The sequence below is a fragment of the Barbus barbus genome (genome assembly GCF_936440315.1).
Source record: "Barbus barbus genome assembly, chromosome: 1".
In the NCBI taxonomy this organism is placed as follows: domain Eukaryota; kingdom Metazoa; phylum Chordata; class Actinopteri; order Cypriniformes; family Cyprinidae; genus Barbus; species Barbus barbus.
The window spans coordinates 12,489,068-12,511,862 of NC_136729.1; the positions used below are offsets into that span (position 1 = coordinate 12,489,068).

General features: G+C 38.1%; 1 protein-coding gene across 1 annotated transcript; it reads right to left on the reverse strand.

The window, feature by feature from the left end:
* Window positions 1-8,187: 8,187 nt before the first annotated feature.
* On the reverse strand, window positions 8,188-19,293 carry ntn5 (netrin 5; the record flags this gene model as incomplete). The annotated part of the gene is made up of 6 exons (XM_079416677.1): window positions 8,188-8,909; window positions 10,778-10,858; window positions 12,550-12,603; window positions 16,212-16,361; window positions 17,230-17,418; window positions 17,952-19,293. The coding sequence occupies 6 exons, from the start codon at window positions 19,291-19,293 to the stop codon at window positions 8,188-8,190; spliced, it is 2,538 nt and encodes an 845-aa protein (XP_079272803.1).
* Between the last annotated feature and the right edge of the window lie 3,502 nt (window positions 19,294-22,795).

Genomic DNA, 22,795 nt, shown 5'->3' on the forward strand with positions numbered 1-22,795 from the left:
TAGTAAGGGTTTTCAAACATTTTGATCCCATTATCCAAGCACCCCTAAATATGAGCCCCTTGCAAGGGAACACCTTCCTAAAATATAAATAGAGCTCTGTATTTTCACATATTATATAGATCAGCTCTATATATTTATGACCCGTTTATACTATGTTATAAATAGTAAAGACAAGTTGTTTTCAGCTTTGTATTGTCAGCTTTACATTATATTTATATATTAAAAATATAGAATACAAATTCTCTACTTCAGTAAGCAGTGAGCAAAAAAAGTTCTGTTAATGCAATTGATGTAAACACATTTTCAGTTCAATATAAAATATATTTCTAATATAATAATTCAGTATAAAAATATTTATAGCACTTTTAACAATAAATATTGCTGTGAAGCAGAGGTGCTTTTTAATAACAAAAAACTTTTTAATACGAAGGGCCAAAAATGTAATTAGATTGAGAGCTGTGAACAAATGTAAATGTTGCATTATATTCTACTATCCTATATTATATTAAAATGTTTTTTTTTACATTTAAAAAAATTACCAAATATTTAATGTTTAAATATGTTCAAATTATTTTTAAAATTCATTATTCAAATATTGTTTCTTACATTTTAGTAAGAGATATACACACAAAAACAAATGAAATTTTAATTGGTTAAAAGTTGTACAGTTTCTGGGGCTTAACCCATGTGTTCCTGCTTGCTAAAAAAAAAGCAAGATCTGCCTCTGGGAATAGCATCTCTGAAAGGCAGGTGTTTTCTTTCTTTTTTAGTTTAACCCCTCATTCAGCCGAATCAAGCTAAATCAGGAAGGTTGAAGTTCATTTTAATTTTAGCAACTAGAAGAGCATCATGATGACATACAGTCCACTATAAACCTAAAGGTGATTTGATAGATTGAGGTCACACCTGCCATTCTGTCATTGTTTGGATGTATATTTTACACATTACGTGTATGTATGTTGAGGTTTATCAGTGTGGTACAGTGAACCAGTATACTGCATGTATGTAACACAGATGGCACCAGTTTTATTAGAGCTAACAGGGAGCAGGAATCTTGTTGCCATGGACGCAATGTGTTCGTATGAGAGGCATGCATGCAAGGGACCAACTGGATTGACCTCTTCACTCTCGGGTTAACAGAAGCCGCGTGTGTATCTGGTTCCCTGTGCCTGTCTGTGTATGTGTGTGTGATCTCAACGAGAGCGTGTTAGCAACATGTTCGGGAAGGCTTATTAAACAGTGAGGTTCAATCAGCAGTATCATTACTCACACTGTGAGAAAGAACAGAAGAAAGTGAGTGAGTGTGGTAGAGCTTGTTGACCTCTGCCTCTGTAATGTACTATAGGCCTCGTGTCTCATAAAAATTCTTCTTGCCAGCCAGTAAACACACAGGGTCCAGAACTCAGCGTTTATCCCACATGTATTCAGTCTGTCTGTAGTCAGGTTAGACACCACAGTGAATTTTACGCGAAGGTAAAGGCTGTGAGGGATAGACTTACAGTCTTTACAAGGACATGCACTGTATAAAGGTGCCAGATCACAGTTTTAATAACTCACAACTTTAAAATATGTCTTGTGATGTTTTTGTTTACTGTTTTTTTTTTTTTTTTTTACCAAAAAGATGGTTTGTAAGCTCAACAATTGATATGTTGTTTTGATCCATTGAACTTCTATCCCTCACAGCCTCGTTTTCATTCCCGTCCAAAAGAGAGAAAAAAAGGCGTCACTCTGAAGATCTGTTCCGGTTGACCACATTTGTAGCATAATATTAATTTGCTCAAAATAAATAAATAAATTAATCAAAAATGAATAATAACAATAAATACATACAATCGAACTGACGCATTTACAATGGAAGTGAAGGGAGGCTTACATTTTTTAAGCTTATAATTAATTCTTCTATTAAAACCTGTGTATAATATGAGCTGCAAAGCTGTGTAATTTACACTATCAGTGGTAATTTATCATTTTACGCCGTTTCAGCGGTTTACGGCGCTGCGTTGTCATGGCGACGAAGCTGTTATAATTGTCACGGTCACAGACATGCTGCAAATTGGACAAACCTTTACACAGAGAAGGTTAGTAAATGATTTCTACAGTGGTGAATAACTTTGACAGAATAATAGAAAAGGTTAGTAAAAAATGTCTACAATGGGATGTAAGTTTACACGGAAAAGATTAGTGAGCGATTTCTTTTTATACTAAAACCGTGTTAACCACAGCTATGGTGTTAACATTGTTTACTTTCTAAACAGTAAGTTATTTGAACGTTTATGGTCTCCTTCACTCCCTTTCTTTTCTTAAGGAAAGAAGGGGTGAGAGGAAGTTTATTTTGTAATCAAGAATATTCCACAAGTGCTGTCGATTACTGAACCCAGAACTTCATGATTAAATGTACAGGTGAGCTTGGAACATTTTTAATGTGACCAAAATGTCACACATGCCATGTATTTAGGCACAACTGTGTGTCCACGGGGGTTCTGCTAGTGTTGGGAGTGTGTTATCTGATACACACACTTGGCTGCTAGACAAAATAGAGGACATGTGGATAGTAGGGCACGAGAGTTAGCGAGTAAGACTTCCTGCAATATTGTTCTCAAAACAAGGCAAGCGCGGGGCAGTTTGGCCATTCAAGCTGTGGGAGATTTTTTACACTAAATTAACTGTCGTCAGGCAGGAAGGCTGGGAACAGGTGTTTCCTGTGCAAACAAAGCAGGTGCATCATTGGCCGTCTCGCTCGCTTTTACGGTCTCTCTCCATTTGGCTTTCCCCTTTCAGTCTCATGTGCATGAACTTTCCTTCTTTATGACTTTTTTTTCAATAAATGAATCACATTTATATTATATTTTACTTCTTTTCGTACACTTTTTTTTTTACATTTTATTCTTTGAAATAGAAACATTAAATGTATTACAGTTTTTCTCAATTGTTTACACGCAATTTTGAAAATCGGGTTCATTTTTTCAAAATATAATCACAATTATCCAAACACCACACTCAATTTGCATAATTGCTAGATTGTTTGCAAAATGACACACTTCAGTCAAAACATATACACATTTGTGAAAATGCTATTAGTTTTCATTTAACCAACACAGTCCTCAATGATCAGACACTATTGCAGCCAGTTTCTCTCTGTAGACAAATAAAAATTACTGCATGCAGTACATACACTTTGACTCTGAAGAAAAACTACTGTAAAAGCAACAAGAATACTGTAACTATTCATCATCTCTCGGTCTGGCTGGATCAGGCCATAAGATTTCATCCACATCACAGGCTATGTCTTCATTGGCAAGGCACCGTTGGAAGAGTCGCCTCGTGTGACGAATCCAGCCCTGCACAGAAGCTGCTTCGATATGATCACAGGCCTGCTCCATGGCCTGAATGAGGGGCAAACGATCATAGGGCCGCAGGTCGTATACCTTCCACCGCCATGCTGAAAAAAACTCTTTTATTGGATTCAGGAAGGGGGAGTATGGGGGAAGGTATAAGACTTCAAATTCAGGATGCTCATGGAACCAATTCTGGACCAGAGCAGCCCGATGGAATGAGACATTGTCCCAAACGGCAATGTACCGCATCTGGTCCGCTTGGTTTAATGCTGTGACAATCTCGTGCAATCTGTCAAGAAATGCAGGTATTAGATTTGCATTATAGGGTCCCAGATTTGCATTTTGGTGGAGGACCCCATTTTGTGTAATAGCAGCGCAAAGGGTGATGTTACCCCCTCGCTGCCCTGGCACATTGGTGATTGCCCTGTGTCCAATTACATTTCTCCCTCTTCTTGATTTCGCAAGGTTAAATCCAGCCTCATCCACATATATAAATTCATGTTGAATTTCTGCAGCATCCATTAGCAAGACTCTCTGAAACACAGTAAAAGACAATAAGATGCTATTCAATATCTATTGCACAGTATTTCTTTGTGCCAGAACATTATGAGCAGTGCACAATACCACACCATAGTAAGATGAACAATACATTAGGGCTGCAACTAACGATTATTTTGATAATCGATTAGTTGGCCGATTATTCTTTCGATTAATCGATTAATCGGATTAAAAAAATATTGACCAAAAAAAACACTATTCCACATTCTGCCCAATGTCCTTCAAACAAACGTGACAACTGAATGCTATGAAAACATACAGTGCTTAATTTATTAGACCACTTAGCATAATAAAGAGAAAACATATTTTAGAAATTTGTCAAAAAAAAATTTAAATTTAAAAATGTTATTGTCATTTATTAGACATAATAATAAAAAATGGCCTCATAACAGCTTGCATTCTTGCTGGTATTGTTTATGTACTTTTTGACTGCAATTGGGTATCGCGAAAAAAAAATACTCAAATAAAAAATACAAGAAAAAATAAGTGCTCTGGTTTTCTTTCATAGATAACAGCAATAATGATATTATAGCATTAAAAATAGCCTACTACTGTTACTAAAGAGCTTACACATATTGGAGTACTAACCAGTACAGAAAGCCGAAAAATGATTTTGGTTATCACCAATACTGTTACTTTAGAGCAGCAGTGGCACAAACCTTACATAAACACATTGTTAAAAAACTTACATAAATTTGTTAAGCATTGTAAAAATTGAATATAGTTTAAACCTCTATTAAAAATGAAAATAATAAAGATAATAATAAAGACGAATAAAAACACAAACTCAGTGTTAACCAACAGGTCAGAGTAATGTTCTGCAGGAACTACTTTGATCACAGTCACCTCGTCATTTCTTTATCCTGTAAAAGGCCGTTATGGAGCGTCTCATGTTTATATTCAGACAGACAATTACACGCTGTTATCCCTTTAAAGTTCCTACTCTCATAAAATATTTTAATTTATTTTAAACCTTAAATTAACTTTCAACAACAGATAATTCAGCACAATGGATATGTTTGCGCTGAAAAGCCTATTAATTGTCTCCCTCTCTACTGTGTTCTGTTCGTCTGACGCGCGTGCGCGCTCCCGCCGCGCCGGCGCTCATTCGGTATTTTAAACTTAACACAGACTGTCAGGACGGACCTTTATGCAAAAATGGAAATGCTCGCGTGAATTTGTGGCATTTATAGATAAGGATATGACCGTAAACTGAACGTTTTTGCGCTGAGGACGCACACGCATCTGTCAAAGCGCCTGACAGGGCAAGCCATTACTCTTATGCATTAACTTAAAGCTTAAAATAAAGAATTATCTTGTTTTGGGCAGCTTGGATCACGTGCTTCTCCGGCAGAATCTCATTCTGTTTCCTCCACTATTTTTAGATGCATTTTGAGAAATGCATTATTCAGTGCCGTAATTTGACTAACCAGCTGAAGTTGGACGTGCACTGTGGGCAGACCCGATTAATCGATAATGAGAATCGTTGTCGATGATTTTCATAATCGATAATAATCGATTTTATCGATTAGTTGTTGCAGCCCTACAATACATACCTCCACATAGTCATTGCGCAGATGTTTCACTCTCTCTGAATTTCTGTCAAATGGTACCCGATACAGTTGCTTCATGAATATTTGATTTTTCTTGAGGATTCGACCTAATGTTGACAGAGAGACTCGTTGGATGTTATTGAAAATATGGTCATCATTGATGATATTGGCTTGGATTTCTCGCAGCCTGATACAATTATTGGTCAAAACCATGTTCACAATGGTGGCCTCTTGTGCACGAGTGAACATAGGGCCGCTTCCACCTTGGTGTCCTCGACCCTCAATCCTATGTAAAAAAAATACACATGCAGCCTACTGTCAAATGTCACAGTAAACAATATTGATAAGTACAGAAAGCTTCAGTTTAATTGTACTGTGTTGTTAGCTTACCTGTTTTCTCGATGAAATGTCAGAATTACTGACGCAACAGTATTTCTGCTGAGATTTGGTTGAACTCTTTGTCTAGCTTCCATCAGTGTCAGTCCATGGTTGATAACATGGTCAATAAGTGTTGCACGGATTTCTTGAGTCAAATTTGGTCCTCGTCTTCTTTGTTCAGGTTCTATCAACTCTTCAAGTCCTTCTCTACCTCTTCATCTACCTAGGCCTCTTCCTCTATCTCCTTCTTCTCTTCCTCTATCTAGGCCTCTTCCTCTATCTCCTTCTCCTCTTCCTCTATCTAGGCCTCTTCCTCTATCTCCTTCTCCTCTTCCTCTACCTCCTTCATCTCCTCTTTGAGCTCCCCCTCTCATTCTCACTCTTCTTCTTCTTCTTCTTCTAGCTCCTTACATTTTTGTTGAAGGTGTAGACAGGTGAACTCACCTGCTGCCTTTTATAGCACAGCTGAGTGCAGCGTTTTCAAATTAGCACATGTGTGCTTCCACACCTGGTGGATGTGATTTATCCAATTCGTTCATTAGTGTGGTCATTGGCAATCCGGGGCTTTGTAATGACAAGGAAGTAACCTCACAATCCTTATCTGTGTCTAAGGTGTGAAAATGTGTGTAGAGTTTTACAAATCACAGTGTGTAATGTTTTGCAAGAAGGGTGAAGCAGACAATGTGTGTAATGTTGTGCAAATCTGTGGAGGTGTTTTGCTCATTGGAGTAGAATTTTGCGAATTGTGTGGAAATTTTTATTTTAGTGTGTAAACAATCGTAAAAAACTGTAATAACTGAATAAACGACTTTACCAGGCTTGTTAACAATATTTATTATGAGGTAGAGCGTTAAGTTAAACAGAAAAAAGACGTGTCGTCACATTTTGATATGCAAATATTTATAACATTTACATATTATATGATAGCTTAAAATATTCACAAGTAATAAGACTTAAAAAGCACCATATTAAAGATCTGTTGTATACAGTCTGAATTCACTGTCAATGTGATTCATGATTCATATATATATATATATGTGTGTGTGTGTATGTGTATTTTTTTTCTAGCCACAAAAATGTATTAAAAACTATTTAAAAATGTATTACTGACTGATTTACTGTGGGCAGAAAATCTTTAGCCACACTTAACCTGTCTGTCGGTGATGGAGACCAGAATGGATAAGATTTGTCAGCTGCTGATCTGAAAACAATGTGCCTCTTACAATCCAGCAATAAGAGTCTTACATGTCTGACTGTCAGACTAAATACTGTGGACTGAACAGGATGCCATTCTTGTTGAGTAAAATATGGCAATTTTCAGTCTTTTAATATTTGGATTAGACTAATCCCTTCCTGGAGGGAAGGTGCAATTTTTTTTTCTCAGAGCATGTGACATGAAAAATACCTGCATGTTTCATCTGAATAGCAATAATAATAATAATACAAATGGCTCTGTAATCTGGTGATGAATATATAGCACATCATACAAAAATACTTAGATACTCACAGCAAAGTGTGTGAATATTCAGTGGATTGAGTGGCTCTGTATAGGAAACATACTAGATTAGAGTCATCCAAAATATCCCTTGCCATGCCATGTCTAAAGCCCACCGAAGGCATTTCTTAATGGAATCGTTCACAAAAATATATTCACCCCCAGGCCATCCAAGATGTAGATGAGTTTGTTTCTTCATCAGAACAGTTTGTAATAATTTAGCATTACATCTCCTGCTCACCAGTGAATGGGTGCCGTCAGAATGAGAGTCCAAACAGCTGATTAAAAACACCACAATAATCCACAAGTTGATCATTTAACATCTTGTGAAGTGAAGAGCTGTGTGTTTGTAAGAAATCCATTATTAAGGTGTTGTAACCAAATATGAATCCATAATCCATTTATGGCCAAAATCCATAATAATGCTTACTCCAGTGTATATTTCTCTCCTAGTTCAGACGAGACGACTCTTTCACTGTAGAAAGCAATATTATGAATAGAGGACTTTATTTTAGCCAAAAGCAATGGTTATAAACATCTTAATGATTAATTTTTTTATTACAAACATACATGTTTTCTCTTCACAAGACATTAATTGATGGACTGGAGTCGTGTGGATTGTATATGGATTATTGTGATGTTTTTATCAGCTGTTTGGATTCTCATTCTGATGGCACCCATTCACTGCAGAGGATGCATTGGTGAGCAAGCGATAATAATGCTACATTTCTCCAAATATGTTCTAATATAGAAACAAATTCATCCACATCTTGGATGATAGTGTGAGTATTTTTTAGCAAATTTTAATTTTTTGGTAAATTACTCCTTCAACTTTCTTTTGTATTGCTGCTCATAATAGCTCATTTTGTTAGACAGGTGGCCCAGGTGACCATGTTGGACATGCTGTTGGTTGGTACTGCTCATGCTCATTGGCTTGACTCATCTTTGAAGTTCCTGAGAGAGGATCCTGGGTGTGCTGCAACACATGATGTGTTTCCTGAGTGACGTTTTCAGCCTTACGTTCCTCCTCAAGGTGCGTTTCTGTGTCTTTTCCATGTACGCCCTGAGTTCCTCCTCTTTTGTATGTGTGCGTGAAGTCTGATCCTCCAGATTGTGTGGTTAAATGATGCTGCTTATGTGCCGTGTGTGTATGTTTATGTGGTCTGTGTGGCTCAGACTGCAGTTTCTTAAGATGTGGGGGGGTGTATTCTTCGTACAAGTTTGGGTGAGAGTGTTTCTGCATAGTGGTATTTCCCTGTTGGCACTTTCCCCGGGTGTCCTGCCCGCGGAAGCCTCTTAATTTGGGGCTCCAGTGTTCCCTCCATTGCAAAGCCATTGTGGTGCGGTCTGCGACTAATCGCCTCTCCTCGGGGACCCAACTCCGCCCGCTTTCCTCCGCTCCAATCAGGAGGAATGTCCGGCCCATCTGAAGCGCAGGGCAACCACAGCTCAGGTCCCGATCTGGAACCCAGAGGGCCTGAATGCCTCGCTTTACGTGTGAAGAGCCCATGCGAAAAACTGACTGCACCAATATGGAAAACTGCCACCAGGGACCAGAACGTTCCTTACTTTTGACCTGCACCTTCAGCACTGGGACAAAAGTATGACAGAAAACAGACAATAAGAATAAAGACTGGAATACATTACATGACTTTTGCATCACTTTGTAAGTCAACCATAGTTGCCAAAAGTCAAAGCATGTCTGCAGATTTTCAGCAGAGTTGACAGATTTCACAGAAAATTGCATACTGTAGTGTGTCATTGGCTAAGACTCTGACTTTTTTAGCTGCAGACTATGACTCTATCCAGTCAGAGGATAGCAAACATGTTTGATATGTTGAGCTGATTCTTAAACACATATTGTTTTAATTTGTCATGCAGCTTCCAGCAACAAGGCGCAGGTATCTGTGAAATTGTTGCGTTCAGAATGATTTGAAAGTCTGGCAATGTGTGATTATTAGTTGTTTTGTCTATGATGCCCAGTGTTTTGTGTGTGTGTGTGTGTCTGTGTGTGTGTGTCTGTGCTGTCTAACCATTTACAAAGTTGGCAGGTGCATGATGCATAGTTTTTTAAAATATGTTCCAATTTTAAGAGGGTAGTAGTGTGTTATTTTCTAGCCTTAAGGTTCTTCATCATGCTTCACATACTTCAGTGATTTTCAAAAGAAATGTAATTCTATGCATAGTACAGTACAGGTTTAAAATAATTAAGATTTTTTAATGTTCTTAAAATAAATATCTTATTCTCTTGAAGGCTGTATTTATATGATCAAAAATACAGAAAAACAGCAATATTGTGAAATATTATTACTATTTAAAATACTATAAAATTACTAAATAAATTTTGTTCACTGTATTTTCTATTCATCAAAGAATCCTGAAAAAAATGTATCATGGTTTCCACAACAATTTTAAGCAGCAAAAACTATTTTCAACGCTGATTACAATAAGAACCATTATTAATAAATTAGCAACAACAATAATTGAGCACCAGAACAGAACGATTGATTTCTGAAGGATCATGTGGCACTGAAGACTGGAGTAATAGCTGCTGGAAATTCAGCTTTACCATCACAGGAATAAATAACTTAAAAAAAATATATATATTAATCTATAAAATAGCCATATTAAAATGTAATAATATATCACAATATTACTGCTTCATTTTATTTTAGATTTAAAAAAAAAAAAAAGATGCTTTAGAGAGCAAAATAGACTTCTTTCACAAACTTCATTATTCCAAACTTTTGACTGGCAGTGTATTACTGTCATATTCCTATTTCTGTCAGAGCCACTGTTGTCAAGGATGATTGACAATTAGCATACAGTTTGGATTGGCGGCATGGTTCTGTTCTGGGCAAGAACTCCCTGCGCATCCATGCAGCCTAGCATAGATGAGAACAGGGAGAGCAGCGATAACCCCCCAGGGTAAACAGACAAGAACCAACATAAAGGTATTGCAGATATCATTTATGTTCAATAATTTAATTTACACATTTTAGAAATTAGTCTGAGTCAAAGGGAAATCAGAAGGTCGAATCCTGAATGGATGAGAGGAGGAGTTGGGGATGGAGGAGGGTAATTAGCTATTGAGCAACACAAAAGCTGCTGATAATACTGAAGGACTTTATTTATGGGTGCTGTGATAGGTGTCGTATCCCTATAGGGAGACGAGGATCAGCTGAGAGTCAGCTGACGCGAGCTTGACTAATGTGACCTACCAGAACTACACTCCGCTTGATTTTCACCTCCGCAAAAAAAAAAAAAAAAAGAGGGTAATTGTGACTTTTTATGTCTACATGTGATTTACATATCCCACAATTGCAACCTTGTTTCTCATAATTGTGACTTTATATCATTATATCACATGATGTGACTTTATTTCTTCATTTAACTTATAATTGCCTTTTTATGTTTTATTCTGAGGCATAAACAAAATTCGGTAGTTAAGGACTTACCATAGTCCTTGAGACAATATGTCTCTAAATTCATTTTGACTCTTGCTTGGGAAGGTGGACAGTAAGAAAGACATTCCTCGCCTGGAGTGAGAGAGAGAGAGAAACACTTACTGTAATTACACACGTTTAAAAAAAAAAACATTTCTATGTAAACTTTTTTTCCCATTACTAAAAAGCAACAATGGAAAGGTTAATCACACACATTCTGTAATCTATTTTAAATTATGCTTTGTACAAACTAGACCACCAGTATCAATCTCTCCAAGAAAGGAAAGCAAAGGGCTGTTCTATATCTCTATTCAAGTATTTAATAGAGCACGGGGGTCCAGGAATGTTTTTTCTATTAGTAAAAGGCAGTTCTTTAGTCTCCAGAGATCTAGCGTTGGCCTGTCTGCTCAGTGCAGATCACAGTAATGTGTGTGAAATCAATCAGCAGTAATGGACTGCACTACACTTTTTAGATATTATCGAAGCAGCTGCGGCAGGTATATATTACCATAATCATGGCAGACTGCACAATATGCTGTTGCTGTCAATGGAACAACATGTTTTATTCGGAAAGAAAATATCTGCTCTGGGTTTTTTACTGTCTGCTGGTCACCAGGCCAGATTTCAAGATAGTATCACCCTGGAAAATACTTAATTTAGTCAACCTGAGACTCATATGTGAGTCTCTTAAGAAAGGGTTATATATTTTTCGGTCTTATCTCTGTTTGGTATCAATACTTGGTTTAAGTAAGGAGTCAGCAGAGGCTTGTTGTCACAGTGGAATCAGAAGACAATAATACAGTTTTAAAATAAAACGTATAAGTCTGAGCCAGTGTCAATAAATGAACAGCAGGATGGAACTCTTTTGCAATTTCAAAACATGTGACTGGATATCATTAAAGCAACTTTTAAATAATTGCAGAGACAGTTCCAGGTTTTTTAAACAAGCCTGAAAGTGAACAAAGAGTAATTCTGATGTTGATTTGTGTAGAGAAAACATACATAGCAGTTACAAGGAATGATGCAGAAAATTTCTGTCTACATATAAATTCTGATTTATTTGTATTTAAAATAAAATAGGAAAGACATAAATTATTATAATTATACTCAAGTCAAATCACTTTATTTATATTGCAGTTTATACAATACAGATTTTTTCAAAGCAGCTTCACAGTAATAAACAGGAAAATAACAGAATCATTGATGCAAACTTCATCGAATCGATGATAAATTTAAATTCTGCTTCAAACATCTCTACAAAGACTAATAACAAATAATGATAAATTATACATAGGTTAATAATAAGTAAAATGTGGTGCATTACTTATCCCACACTATGAATTATAGGAACATGAATAATCCAATTGTGCAGCTTGTTAAAAGACATACTATTATCTTTCAACACTATATAATGCAGAACATTTTTAATGAGAGAAATTAATGTGACAAGAAAGCAATTGTGTTACACACCACAACAAAATGTTACAGCACAAAGTTGATCCACTAGGGGGCAGTAAATCACATTTAATTGCTTAATTATGTAGAATACGCGTCTTATTTTAATATTATTTCATTATTGTTGTTTCTTGTCATTGTTCTTTTTTGTGTGTATAAAGCTTTGGCAATGTTATACGTGAATAAAACATAACATTAACAAAATTAAATACTTTACATTGGAAAAAAAAGATGACAGTTCACAAATGAACAGTTCCCTAACCAGGAAGCTCAAAATAATATTATTGTGTGTGTGTGTGTGTGTTTATAAGGCAGAACCAATTGCTTACCAATGCTGTACTGAGGCTGGTAAACTGGGGTGGGTGGTGCAACCTCCTGAATACCTGAACGAACAACAGACATAGAGAAAGGGGGACGAGGGTCTCATTAAATTACAGCAAGCAGTGACAAGTTTATTTGTGTGCCTTTCATTTTGTCCTTCCTCTTTTTCACACCTCCGCTGTGGGTGACTCGTTCTAATCCCTGCGGTGGCTCATTAGGGCATACTTGCCATTTGTGAGCGTGTAAGGGGAAAAGGGGACGTGTGTGTTGTGACTGCAGTTTGCCCTGTTGTGTTTTAGTGCATGTGGAATGCTTGTGTTAAAAACAAGCGTACTTTTGTCACTGTGAGTGAGCCCAGACAATTTCGTGCATGTGTGTGGTCTTAAAGGTCAATAGGGACGCCTATCAGGACGCCCTCTGTCAAACACGCATACATACGGCCCATGATAGCTCTGCAACGCTGGGTCAACCATATATTACCCATGAGTTCTGTACTTCTGCCCACATCTCTGACACAACTGGGACACTGACACCTTATCCTCCTCCTCCAACCCCCCAAACTTGAAAGTCCCTCAGCAATAACTCATATCAAACGTCAAACAGCTTCAGATTCATTTTAGTGTTTTTAGCCCCAGAGGCATTTAGTAGGTCTCTGGGTGTAAGAGCTGGCAATGAAGAAATCCATTTGCTTTAAAGGATGTAGCATATAGTTAGTGTTTAACATGGATAACCTGAGACTTCCTGGTCCCTGTTATCCAAAATAAAAACCCCACAAATCTTCAAGTGCTAATAATATCTAATGTCTGGGTCACTTTCCCTGTGATAAACGACGGCTGCGTTTCCTGCTCCATGAGAGGTGGCAAACGGTTTGCTGGAGCCAGTCATGTTTTTAGCTGCGGCTCGCCTTTGGTGCAGAAAAGACGGGAGCTCACGCTATAAATATCCATGTTGAGACGATCCATGTAGAACAACAAACAAGCTCTTCTATCACTGAGCCGTAACCCGTGAAGAATTATGCGTCTGTCGTGCTGGGAGGGAAACGGGTCTGGTTGTGCACCACGACAGGTGCTGTTCGCCATACCATGTCATCCTTTTCCCTGAGGCTTGCGCTGTTATGTGAACTTTGAGAAATAAAAACGCAGCAATATTCATTGGATTATCACGTAATGAAAATGAAGCACCCAGAAATCCAGGAAAGCTGATTGTAATGTTGATGAAAGCCAAGTGGCACCACCTGAGAAGTTTCAGGACTTTGTATGGAACCATTTATTCACAGGAATGAGGGGAAGGCGTTAGAATTTCAGAGAGCGGCTTCTACTAAATCTTTCATAAACAAACAGTAGTTTGCCAAGGGACAATAATGCTGAGTTTGGAGTTTAAATAAATTAAGCCATTTAATTGGGTCAAGGGCAGTTGAGGTGAAAAATAAAACAGGAAAAAAAATAAAATAAATGACACTACCATTCAAATGTTTGATGTCGGTTAAGAGACTCACCAAGGCTTATTAAAAATACAGTTTAAACAATACTATTATGAAATGTTATAACTGTTTTCTATTTTAATATCTTCCATAAAGTAATTTATTCCATTATTATGATTATCAGTGCTGAACACAGTTGTGCTGCTTAATATTTGTGGAAATTGTGATGCATTTTTTTCTCAGATTTTTCTCAGGACTTTTTGTAGCATACAGGTGCATCTCAGAAATGGATGAAAAAGTTAATTTTTTCTTGTAACTTGTTTCAAAAAGTGAAATTTTCATATATTTTAGATTCATTACATGTCAAGTAAAACACTTCAAAAGTTTTTTTGTTCTAATTTTGATGATTAGAGCTTACAGCTTAGGAAAGTCAAAAATTAGTATCTCAAAATATTAGAATATTTCCTAAGATCCATCAAAAAAAGGATTTGCAAAACAGAAAAGTTCAAGTTCTTTAAAGTATGTTAATTTATGCACTCAATACTTGGTCGGGGCTCCTTTAGCACAAATTTCAGCATCAGTGAGGTGTGGCATGGAAGCGATCAGCCTGTGGCACTGCTGAGGCACTATTGAGCCTTCATCTCATCTGGATTGTTGGATTGACTGTTTCTCATCTTTCTCTTGAAAATATCCCATAGATTCTCTATGGGGTTCAGGTCAGGCATGTTGGCTGGCCAATCAAGCACAGTAATATCATGGTCAGCAAAGCACTTGGAAGTGGTTTTGGCAGTGTGTGCAGGTGCTAAAGTCCTGCTGGAAAAGGAAATCAGCATCTCCATAAAGCTTGTCAGCAGATGGAAGCATAAAGTGCTCTACAATCTCCTGGTAGATGGCTGCATTGACTTTGGACTTGATAAAACACAATGGACCAACACCAGCAGACGTCACGGCTTCCCAAATCATCACTGACTTCGGAAACTTCACACTGGACTTCAAGCAGCTTGGATTCTGTGCCTCTCCAGCCTTCCTCCAGACCTTGATTTCCAAATGAAAAGCAAAATGTACTTTCATCTGAAAAGAGGACTTTGGACCACTGAGCAACAGTCCAGTTCTTTTTCTCCACAGCCCAGGTAAGACGCATCTGACGTTGTCTCTGGTTCAGAAGTGGCTTGGTAGCCCTTTTCCTGAAGAGGTCTGAGCGTGGTGACTCTTGATGCACTGACTCCAGCTTCAGTCCACTCCTTGTGAAGCTCTCCCAAGGGTTTAAATCAGCTTTGCTTGACAGTATTCTTAAGCTTGTGGTCATCCCTGTTGCTTGTGCAACTTTTCCTACACAAATTCTTCCTTCCAGTCAACTTTGCATTTAATATGCTTTGATACAGCACAAAAAGTTTTGAAGTGTTTTACTTTACATGTAATGAATCTAAAATATTTGAAAGTTTCACTTTTTAAATAAGTTACAAGAAAAAATGAACTTTTTCACTATATTCTAATTTTCTGATATGCACCTGTAAATATCTTCACTGTCACTTTTGAAAAGTAGTGTATGGGTTGAAATGGCCGTTTCCCCAGACCACTGACTGTTATAGCCTATAATTTATACAGTTCAGTGATAGCAAGACACAAACTATGTTAAATGAATATAAGCTTGTTTTATAAATCATTTACTCAAATTCAGAATAATGAAAACAGAAATAGTTTACTATCAACTGAAAACTGCTAAGAGAATTTAAATTCACTGTAAGAATTCAAAAGTTGTACTAAAGCAGTAAATTATTATTATTTTTTTAAATCACTTACACACTTTATTCAGACACAAGCCGTACTAGTCTTATTTCGAAGTCAGACCTCAACATTGTCTGGTATGTATGTGTTTATTGGACTGTGTTGAGTGTATGATGCGAAAGAGAGTGTCCTTATTTGCAATATGTATTTTATCCATCAAATATTAAATTATGGATTGTGTCATGCACACTTGACAGACAAATTAGGCATGTAACATGTATATGCAAAAACACACTGTAGGTTAATTAAAGCTGCACATGTAATGACTAATTTGAAACTAGGTGGGGAGATGAAAATGTCTGTTCATCAAGAGAACATCATCAGTTGATGACCAGATATGGGCCAATTATTAATCCTGGCTAATATATCAGTATATCATTACTGTAAACAGAGCTTCTTATGGCCAGCAACTTTAGTTATCATACAGAATCCAATGAAATTAGTAATGCAAGGTGTGATACTTACGGATGCATGGCCGGATGGGGGAATGGCCTTGCTTGTACCCGGGAGCACAACGGTTACACCTCTGTCCTGTGACTCCTTCTCTACACAAACACTGCCCTGTGGACTGGTTACACCAACGGCCCACTGCACCCATGGGGTGGCACTGGCACGCTGAGGGAAACAAAATAACAAATGAAAGGATGAAAGTGAAGAAAAAAGATTAGGAACAAGAGCAATTTCGAAAGAAGAAGCAGGAAAAAATGGAAGGAAGAGAGAAGAGATTTCTCATGAGACTAAGGGTATTAGTGTGAGACTAGCAGGTTTAGACACATGAAGGGAAATGATGAGTAATACTACACAGAACAAGGCAGCTGTGGTTCATGTCTTCAGTTGTAATTCAAGTCTCATTGACCCCCTGAGCAAGATTTTCCCCATAAAACATATGTGTGATGGTTGGGAGACCACTGAGAGGAAAGATCTGCTTCTGCTCAACCTTTCTTCATCCAAACAAAACTCCAGCCATCCTACAAACATTTATATACGCTTAAAAAGTCAGGTCTGTTTTAACATGAACAAGTTCTAAATCTTTCAGTTTCCAAATTTATAAGATAATTCTATCATCTAATTCAAATATTTAGGTGTTAGCAGAGGTATTGGTATTGTCAAGACATAATTTAGATTTTGTATACATTTTACAAACTAAATTACAAATGAACATTAATGTATGAAATGCATGCACAAGCACGCAGTGTAAACTGATGTTATATTGGGACATTGACTAAAATGCTCTGTGAGCATGTCATAGATATGAGAGCAGTCAAAGGGCAAATGTCAGTGTGCATTCCTTCACTCATAGTGTAGCCATAACACAGACACAGACTATGCTGCCTTTCACACACCTCAGACCCCACAGATGGCAAAGCCAAAAAAACATGTTTTTCTTTTCACTTGTGGAACGGCAAGAATGATTCACTCACATATATACCAGCTTAAACGTGATTTCCACATAAAACACACAGACAAATCAATTGTTACTGACGCTGGCAGGCCTTGCGGTGGCTGAGCGGTTTGCTGTGGTCTCGTGTATATCCGTTCTGGCAGAACTGGCAGTGGCGTCCCGTTGTGTGGTGCCGGCACTTCAAACAAATACCTCCACTGACTCGACCAGACTGCTGATACACGGCCATACTGAACCTACACTTAGTAGAGTGACCATTACATTCACATGCTGGGAAAGAGAGAAACAGACAAAGATGAGCGCAGATAGTAGATTATAAAATAGCAGTGAAAGGAGTGAAAAACATTTTAGTATCAGTAAAGAAATGGAACTTCTTAATAAACAAAAAAATCTACTTAAATATGAAATAATGCTCAAATTTATTTGCAAAGCAACACTGCATAAGATTAAGATTACATTACATTTGTGGCTTTTGCCAAAAGAGAGTGGGTTTGATTTGTTTACTCGAATGAAATCATGAAATCAATTTAATCATCCAAAGGTGTTGGAGTCACAAAGTTTAATTGCTTATTGCATAAATTTAATTTGAGGTTTTTAGTGGTTTAAATTGGTAAATTAAACAAAAATACTCATTAAGAGTAAGTTTTTTTTACAGTGGATTGTAAATTTTATAATGATGTTTACATTTTATATGATATTATGTGAAAATACTATTTTTCTGCATGTAAGGAGCAGTGAATCCTATTTAAAAATAGACATTTGAGCACAGACAGACCACCAGACACACACAGGCTTAAACTCACGGACGCACGGGTGTGGTTGGCTGGGTGTGGCCCGTTGCCATGGTCGATCATAAAAAAATTGCTCACACACGTCACAATCCGGCCCAGATGTGTGATGCTCACACTGACACATGGCACGCCCCTGGTTGTCGCGACGACAGCGAGAGGCATGGCCATTGCACTTGCACCTGCCGCCGACCTGTAGGTCGGAAAGGGCGAGAGAGGGTTTTAGTGGGGCGTTAAGAGATGATGGGACGAGGTTGCGTGAGGAGTTTTTTCTCGATTTAGAATGGGACTTCCCCCTCCCTGCATTGTTTCTTCTTCTCCTCAGCTCTCGCCCTTTGGAGCCCTGCTGCGGGATATTTAGGGACCAATCACATGTGCCGTCCTGGCATGGCTTGTAGCTGTCTTTCTTACGGCCTCTTTCCACTCTACCTTGAGATCCCATCTCTTTTCGAGTGACATTGAGGCCACTTTGGTGCACAGTGCTTTTGTTTCTAGTTCTCTGTGTTGAAGTCTGTTTTTCTTGACTGTTTCTCCAAATTTCAATGCCAGTGTTTTTCTCGCCAAACCTCAGAACTTTGTCTCCCCTTTCCCTCCATCTAAATGTGCCTCCCACTTCGTTTAGTTTCTCTTCTTGCTTTTTCATTTTATCCAATGATTGATGAAATACTATCTTTATGTCTGTTGCAGTCACCCAATCTTGGAGCCCTGGACTGTAGTCAAAATCTGGTGAGGAAGGACGTCCATCCAAAGTCGAGAAGGCCAGCACGACGTTTCCACGATGCTTCTGCAGTGGTCTAGGATCTGAACACAGCGGCTCCGTCTCCTGGTGCTTTGTCAGAGCTATGGTCTGCGCAGGACGGCCAAATGTGCCCATGCAGTCGCTTGAATAAAACTGTAGGGGGCGCCAGCTCCGACCAAAGTCCATTGACTTCAAGATGGAGATGGGGTAGGAATCTACAGACTCCACCTGTTGACAGAACTGAAGACTAATGTAAGTGATTTCAAAGCGTCTGCCTAGAGGAACTGTTAAAGTCCAGTCCCCACCGCCTGAGCCTTCGGCAGCCGTCCAGCATGTCAGATTGTGAGGGTTATGAAGGTCTGTTAAATTGCTGATGTTTGTCTTGGGTCCTTGCTGGAGGTCCTCCATCATCACAGGCACTCCATAGGCCGTATTGATGAATTCAGATAGACAGTGGCGTGGACGCCCATCCAGATGGTAGCAGGGGTCATGAGGAGCGGTCCAGCTGAGAGGAGATTGAGAAAGGAGGGGAGAAAGAAGGGAGAGAGGGAAGAGGGTGAAGAGGAAAAGAGGGAGGAAGGAGAGTGTCTGGAAAGGAGGGGAGTGATATCTGGACATGATGTCATCAAGCCTGTAACAGTAGGGAAGAAGAAAAAGAAAGATTAAAAAATTTATAAGAGGTCATATAACAAAAAGTCAGGATACTGATGGATTTACATGACGGTTGAGTGAAGCTCAAAGAGGCGAGAGCATTGCAGTATGTTTTTTCTCAGACCACACCACCTGCGCCACAATTAAAAACATCCCAGCTCACAACTCACGACACTCATTCTAGCTTCTAAGTCGACCATTTAACACACATAATGCGGCCAATCAGAGGCCTATTTGTCAGTAGGAGGCCTCTCTTTATCTGGTCTGTGTCAAAGTGTCTGAAATAATACGGCTTTTAAATGTATATTCATTTTGACATTTTCAACTCTGTAAAGAAGGAACAGGGGCAATTGAGTGTAGAAACATGGAGAGATTGCAAGAGATAACATAGCATGTGGAGCAGCTGATCCAATATTCCAAGCCTTTTCTCATTTATCATATTTATGACTTTCCACTCTTTTAATCTAAACCTGTCTATTGCAGATGGGTAATTGTGAGTGGAGATGGGAAGAAGCAGTGTAGGAAGGAATAAGGTGACTTGATTATTGAGAGAAAAAGTGGGATGAAAAGATTCACATGACCCAAATAAACTAGAGAGCGAGAGAGAGAGAGAGACTTTAAACCATATGTAGCTTTAAATAAAGGGGGTCAAAAGGAACCGTATTAGATTTTGACATATTTGTTTATAACTATAAATTGTCCGTGAGAAATTTTAATTGCCGATAGATTTTGTAGATTATTTGGCCATGATTTTTTGCAGACAGGTCGAGCACATCACACAAACACATTTTCAGTTTTTTACACTGCTTCTTTTTGAGGGAATGAGACCAGTACTTATTTTAGAACATGAGAAACACGAATTCAAGTATGGCCAAACTTTGGCTGGTAGCACATGGATGAAATCAGATATTGATTAAAAAGGGACAATTCCTGTGGTGCATTGACCCCTTTACATACATTGAAATATAAAACTGTCATAAAACTAAAAATATGAAATTGACATCATTACAAACAAAAATGTTGGAAATAAATATTATTATTTACATCAATAATATATTGCTATTATATACTGAAAAATAATAATTTAATATAATATAATATAAAATTGATTTAAATATAAAAAATATAAAAAATATTATTTCTACAAAATAAAATACTATAGGAAATACATATATGACCACCTTTATAATAATTTGTAGTTGTAATCTTTTCTGTCTAAAAACAATAAATATGCAAATGGAATTTGTGAAGTTCATTTACAGAAGAGGTTCACATAAGCTATTTGAAGAATGCATGGATTATTATAAAATATTAAATGATTTATGGAATCTTTGTTAAAAAAAAAAAATTATGTCCTTTACGCATTCCAGGGTTAATAAGGTTCCAGGCTTTGTTCCAGGACCCAGTGCAACATTTGGTTGTACCCCATTCTGTACCCTTGAACCCTGATTCTAAGTTCCTTATTCCACATTTCTTAAGATTCTAAGAAATGTGGGGAACTAAGATTAGAAAATAAAATAGAGTGGCAGATTTATAGATTGAATGTGAGAAATGCATGTTCAAGCTGAGCCACTTCCTTTGGCAAGACCGCGTAAGCCTGTACCCGCCTGTCTGCAGGCCCTCAATAATGAATCTCTGTCTTCCACTTCTTGGCCTGATGGAGGAGTCTGTTTATTTATCTGTTGATAATCTACACCAGAGAAAGTTGCAAAATCTTGCCTGCAGACAAGAGAAACAATGCACTCACTCTTCCTTAGACAGAGTGATATAGAGCCCTGACAACTTGTGGGTTTAAAAAAGGCGGGCAGATGGGTTGCATTTGAGAGCTAACACTCTTCGCTTCTAGTAAAATCCTCGGTATTTGGTCTGTGCCTCAAATGATCAGTTGTTAACTGTTGGAAGTGCATCTAAACTAACAGATGAACACTTACGAACATTTGCTGTTCCCTGAGCTCTTCTCTCCCTCTCTTTTCTCAGTGTATCGCCTGCCTTCAAAGCTCTGATAATATTCTTAAGTGTTGATGATTGATGATGTCCTAACAAGCGTTTGACATTGACAGCAAAGTCAGCAGGGATGCATAAACGGCCCGGTAGGAGAGGGGAGCACTGAGAGATTCACTAGAGTCACTCTGCTCAATTATCTCGTAGGCTGAAATATGAGGACCCCTGAGGGACATGAAGGTCAAAGAAAGCTCACTGCGAGGTAAAACCACCCACTGTCTTACGTATTGTTCTTTGGGTTTCTATACATTTTAATATTTCTTTCAGATAATACGTGTTTGAAGCATTTTTCTCGATAACATCGCCAGGTGTCTGTCTCTACAACGGGAGGTGATGAGCGGCCAACTGCAGGACAGAGCAGCGTTCTTTCCCGCTGTGGCACATTCCCAGGGTCCGGTGTGCAGCTTGCAATCATTCCACACATGTTGCGACGTGCCCCAGGGGAAAACTGAGAACACTGAAAAACCCTTCCGTATTAATTGATCGCCTGATTAATTGAATCTCCGGTTTCGGAGAGGCGGCAGTGTATCTGAGGGCGATGTGTAAGACTGTAAGTTGGGAAAGTGATGAGAGCGTGTAGATATTCACGGCTGTCGTTGAGACAGAGAGGCGTGGGTCTTGAGCAGGGAGGGTTTGATCCACTCTCAGCATGATTTGCGATTGTCCCTGGCTTCATTGCAGTGCTAGCAAATTGAACATAGCTCATTACATACGCTTGATGGATTGAAGCTTAAGTAATATGTTGTTTATTGAGCTCTTAAGCCCCTTTCTAAAAGACGACCCTTACTTAAATTAACCATGGTTTTATTATAGTAAAAGTGTAACCATGGTTTTTGGGGCATTGATTACCATTTGTATAACCACAGTTTTACTACAATTACCATGGTTAAACTATGGTTAGTGTAGCAAGACCAATTGTAGACCAATTTGTGGTTACCATGGTTTAACTGTAGTAACCATGTTTTGTTTTTTTATTTTTGTAGTAAAACCAAGGTTAATTTCCATAAGGGAAATTCAAATTTGTTTAGTTGCTGGGCCTCAGTCTAGCAACACGTAGAACCTTGGATACAGTTTCAACAGTTTGTCTAGCTCTTTCCATAAATTCACACCCGTCGTAGTATGAAAGCTACAAAGCGTCCTTCCTGTTCACCAGAAGTTAGCTTTGAAAACGATCAGGGTTGCTTCTTCATTAGTTATCACAAAGTCAAAAGAAATGATCGGATGAGCGTTGTTTGTGCTGGAGCCAACAAGACGAGTCACGAGTCTTGACTAATAGCTATTGGGGGACAAGGACAAATAGACTATGCCTATGTTTTATATGTATTTTTTTTCTTATAGCTTATATATTTTAAAAAGTCTTAAGCTAGTTCACTTAATTACATATTACAACACATCTCGAATATTTTGCCAGCGTAGTATAGGCTGCTTCTACTGCATTCCAGTCTTAAATGGGAATTTGCTAATCCAT